The sequence below is a fragment of the Gavialis gangeticus genome, unplaced genomic scaffold, assembly GCF_001723915.1.
Source record: "Gavialis gangeticus isolate Ggan-Ray unplaced genomic scaffold, GavGan_comp1, whole genome shotgun sequence".
Lineage (NCBI taxonomy): Eukaryota > Metazoa > Chordata > Crocodylia > Gavialidae > Gavialis > Gavialis gangeticus.
The window spans coordinates 22,388,051-22,392,795 of record NW_017729033.1 but is presented as its reverse complement, the minus strand read 5'-3'; the positions used below and the strand labels follow the sequence as shown (position 1 = coordinate 22,392,795).

Here is a 4,745-nt window from a genome sequence, read left to right as displayed (position 1 = left end):
GCCATGGCAGGGGGTCAGACTTGATGTTCTGCTCAGGTCTCTCCCAACCCTACAAACTATGAAACTATGCACGTACATGCCTGCAGTGACTCAGGCTAGAAGCCGAGGGGTGCTAGAGCAGCCCTCTCTTCCCTTCCATAATGCTGAGCTGACGGGGGCATGACCAGACCCTGGCAAGATGCTCTGATTATTATCCTCCCTTCTGAGAAGACCAACAGGGAATGTTTATCACCCCAAGCTCAGTGTTTATCAACCCATTAAAAAAACAAAGCCTCTCTCCAAGCTCTTCTTAATCAGCTTTTCCAAGGAAGGACATTAAGCTACCTGTTGATCAGCTCCAAAAGCCTGTCTGCCTTTGTCATCTCCCACAGCATGGACTGTAGCCAGCATGTAGGCTGCTAGCTAATGCTGAGGTGTCTGTGTACAGCAGAGGGGCAGGGAGAATAATCCTTGCTTAACAAGGAGAAGCCAGGCAGACACTCTGTGCCTGCAAGTCTCTACCGGAGCTCTGGTCAGGAAGCAGAAGGAAGGGGCCAGCCCTGCTGTGGATCAAAGCACCCCGCCCAGCCCAGAGAGCATGCCGGGATGCTGGGGGAGTCCGGTTTATCTTAAACCAGCAAGGGTTCTGGGACAGACATTGCATAAACTGGTTTGACCCAAATCAGTTAAGTCTGATACTACATTTAACCACGTTTATATCAAACCAGTTTCAGCCATTTTCAAACTGGTTTATGTGCACTGAACATCTGTTCTGTTACAGGGTTAAACCAGTTTCTGATCACTTACACTGGTTTATGTGTAATGTCTGTCCCTAGCCAAGGAGTTACAGTGTCATGTTGCCTCTGGAGGAGTTCTGGAAAACAGTGCTCAGATCCTCCCACGGGTTCAAGGAATGCCGAGAAGAGCATGCATGGAATTGCAAAGCAAGCTCCACTTCTTTTGGCCAGGCAACCTCACTGGCTAGTGGGCGGGTGATGATCCTACTGAGTTGATGACCTAGCCCTTTTAAGATCCACAGGGTCAACTAACAAACTTGGAGGACTTCCCTTTTTGGATATTTTTCTAAGCTTTTTCTTTTTTAATCATGTGGATTGATATTATAAATGGCTTTCAGGAATTTATGATTATCCACTGATGCCACATAACCCCTGCTAAGCCTTCCTTTCCAGCAGAGTTAATACTGCAGGATCAGGAAAAAGGCTTACTTCTCTGTACAGTACTCCAGCACTTGCCTTTCTAGGTGAGCTCTTGCCTGCCTCCCACTCCTGTTTTCTTCATCTTCCTTCCATGCCTATCTCAGAATTCAACACATACTGCACTCACTGCAAGACTCCTTGAAACCAAAGACTAAATCCATCTTTAACCCTCTCCTTTGCATTGTGTTTCTCATACTCAGTGGCTATAAAACATCACTCATGGCTGCCCACAGAATGCTGCCAGGGATAATATTTTAGTAAGACAAAGAGCAGGATGATTCTTGTAAATTGACTGCTAGCCCATCCTAAAGGTCAGAGAAGTAGAGCTGTAAGATTAGTCACTGCAGGCTTATCTCTGTTTTCTTGTTACACACTGAAATCCTCTCGAGGTTGCAGACATTTATTTGTTATTCATGTTTGATCACTGGACAATCTGCATGAATATCTTTCAAGCTTTAGGTTGTTCACAAGCTGTTTCATTTGACTTTCCACTCTGTTTTTCATTACCCACAGTGTACTGTTGGTCACTTAAACTGCCTAAGATTAGTTCTGATGGATTATTACACCTCTTCCTCTGATGGAAAAAGAGAATAATAATGAACAACAACAAGTGTAAGCGTTCTTCAGAGGTTTCTTATCCAAGCACTCATCTAGCTAGGGTCCAGCATTTGCTACAGTTAATAAGAGTCTCTCAAGTGACTCTTGGTTCCCTAGGATTCACAGACACTGCTTAGGCTATGAGATGACAGGATCATAGTGTGATACAGCTGAAAGCTGACAGTAATTTATGCACAACAACTGCTATATTTGAAAGATAGCCATTGGCATTACTTGGAAGTGAAGATTTAGTGAACAGATAAACTTAAATATATTTAATCCACACAGTGACAAACAACAAAGCTCCTGTGAGAAAGTTACCTCAAACGTTATGCCACTTTGAAGCTCAAACGAGAAGCAACAAAGCACAAACATAACAGGTCACTTCAAGGGCCAGAGCCCATTCTCACTTTCACCAGTAGAAATCAGGAGTATCAGTGGAGTTACACTGGTGCAAGTCTGGAGAAAATGAGAAGCCCAAGATGACTAAAAGAAAATGCATACATTGTTATTGGAGTCTATACCTATTAACTGCATTTAGCTAACAAGTTACGACACACCTTGTTAAAATAAAATCTTTGTACTGTATGTTGAAATAATACAAGATGCATGCTTTTGTGAGGAAGCATTTGTGCTCTAACTATAATATATGCCTTGGGCCCCAATCCAGCCAATACACAAGCAAATGCACAAGTTTATACACCTAAGTAATGCAATTAGACTATTGGTGTGCATAAAGTTCAGATCATACATAGGTGTTTGTAATATCAAGAACCAGGGAAAGATTACAATATGTTTTATCCAGAATAAATATGTTAAATGACTTAAATCTAAAGTGCTTGTAGGTATTTTGGTAGAATAATCATACAAAGTATGCAGAAACTTTGAACAGAGTATGCTCATTCACCTGCTTATTGAGGAAATAAACAAATCAATAAAAAAAAATTCCTCCCTGGCATGTTGTTATACTTACCAATATTGCAGTATTTTCCTACATAATCTCCTCTGCAACTACATACAGTTTGCCCAGTGAAGGAAATCTTCTTACAGGAACTGTTATGGAGGCACGGGTCATGGATACACTCTAGGATTAGAAATGGAAGATTAAAACCAAATGAAATACAAGAAAATGCAGTCTACTTAAACTTGCATCTCACAGAATATCTTATGTGATAGCATATGCACCAAACTGTAATACCAGTTAAGACATCTTCTCTCCGTATATGTATCATAGGGCTGTGCAAAAATCTCAACAGCCATTTTGTTTTGATGCTGTTTTGACTCATTTCAAAGTTGAAACAGAAAAATCCAAATTAAACAAAGGCCATTGAAATAGCCTCAAAACAAAATGAAGCTAGTCAAAACATTTCGACCATATCACTGGGGATGGGAAGTCAGTCCAGCTGGGCTGATTTTCCATCCCCGGCGCAAGATCCGGCACGGGGCAGGAAGGCAGCCCATCTGGGCTGCCTTTCCACCCCCGGTGCTGGATCGTGGGAGGATGGGAAAGCAGCCCAGCTGGGCTGCCTCACCATCCCCTACACTAGATTGGGGGAGGCGGGAAAGCACCCAGCAGGGCTACCTCATCATCCCTCAAGCTAGATTGCAGAGGGGAAGGAAAGCAGCCTATCTGGGCTGCCTCTCCATCCCTGGCGCTAGATTATGGCGGGAGGTAGGGAAGCAGCCCAGGTGGGCTGCCTCTCCATCCCCTACATTAGATGGTATCTAACATGGGGGATGGCAAGATGATCTAGCATGCAGGGATGGTGAGGCAGCCCAGCTGAGCTGCTTTTCCACCCCGGTGCTGGGGTTACTTTACCCAGCCCCATGGTCCCGCAAAACTGTCAAAACAGGGTCAAAACAGCCTCACTCTTATGACAAAGTGAAACAGTGAGGCTGTTTTGACTCAGAATTATATTTGATACAAAACACTGTTCTGTCCAGACCTCAAAACTGAAGTTGGAATGGAACAGTGCTGTTTTGCAAAGCCCCGTCATTAGTATCTTTTAGCCTGTTCTCATACAAGACAAGACTTTCAGCTGATGTAAATCAAAAATAGAGTTATGATGATTCATAGCAGTTGAGGTCTGACCTACTGTTCTTACTTTTACTGTCTGTGTGAGCACTGTTGCAAATTATCATCAATTAACAACAAACAGAAATTATTAGCAGTAGCAGTGTTTATAGAGGTGCTCCCAACCACTGCTAAGATTTTTAGAGAGTTGTGTAATAATTTACAATAAACTAGCTAGGAGGGACCTCATTCAAGAAGTTAGAACTTGTAACTGGGAGTCAGGATTTTTGCAGCCAAAACTATATCATTAGGGACTCTGGTTTCTGGGCATAGCCCAACAGGCTTCTTGGAAAGTCATATAACTTCTCTGTGCCTTAGCTTCCTCATCTTCAGAGCAGACACAACACTCACCTAACTCAGAGTGGTGTTGTGAAGCCTAATTAATATTGTAAATTGCTTTCAGACTGTGGGAGTAAATATCAGGATATGTTACTATAATTATTATATAATTTATTGCTCATTATGTATTGCTGCTATATATATTATATAATATATTGCTTGTCCAAATTTAGGATGGCATCCCTATATAAGGAAGCACTTAAATGAGTGCTAAAAATGCAACACAGACTTAAGTGCTGCCCTTAAGAGGGATGGACTTATGCACGCACTTTAAATGATGTCCTGATTATCAGAACCCCTGCAGTCCTGTGTAAGTGGAAGGAGAAATGAAGCTGTGGCAGAAAGCCACCTTGGTTTCTCCCCAAAAATCTCTGCCCTGTGACACTGATTTAAATCTCTGTGCTGTGACCATTCAATTAGGATGGGCCCAGCACACAGGGGACCACACCCTCAGCCTGTCTCTTTAGGGAACTGGAGCTGGCTGCATTCCTGAGGGAGGGGGAAACCTGCTCCCTCTGCCTACGTGACTTGCATCACTT

General features: G+C 42.9%; 1 protein-coding gene across 1 annotated transcript in view; it reads right to left on the bottom strand.

Moving 5' to 3' along the window:
- The window catches only part of HGFAC (HGF activator), a 120,752-nt gene that overhangs the window by 75,498 nt on the left and 40,509 nt on the right, over positions 1 to 4,745 (bottom strand). The window contains exon 7 of the mRNA XM_019526605.1: positions 2,767 to 2,877. Within this exon, the coding sequence (XP_019382150.1) occupies positions 2,767 to 2,877 (111 nt within the window). The remainder of the gene's footprint in view (positions 1 to 2,766; positions 2,878 to 4,745) is intronic.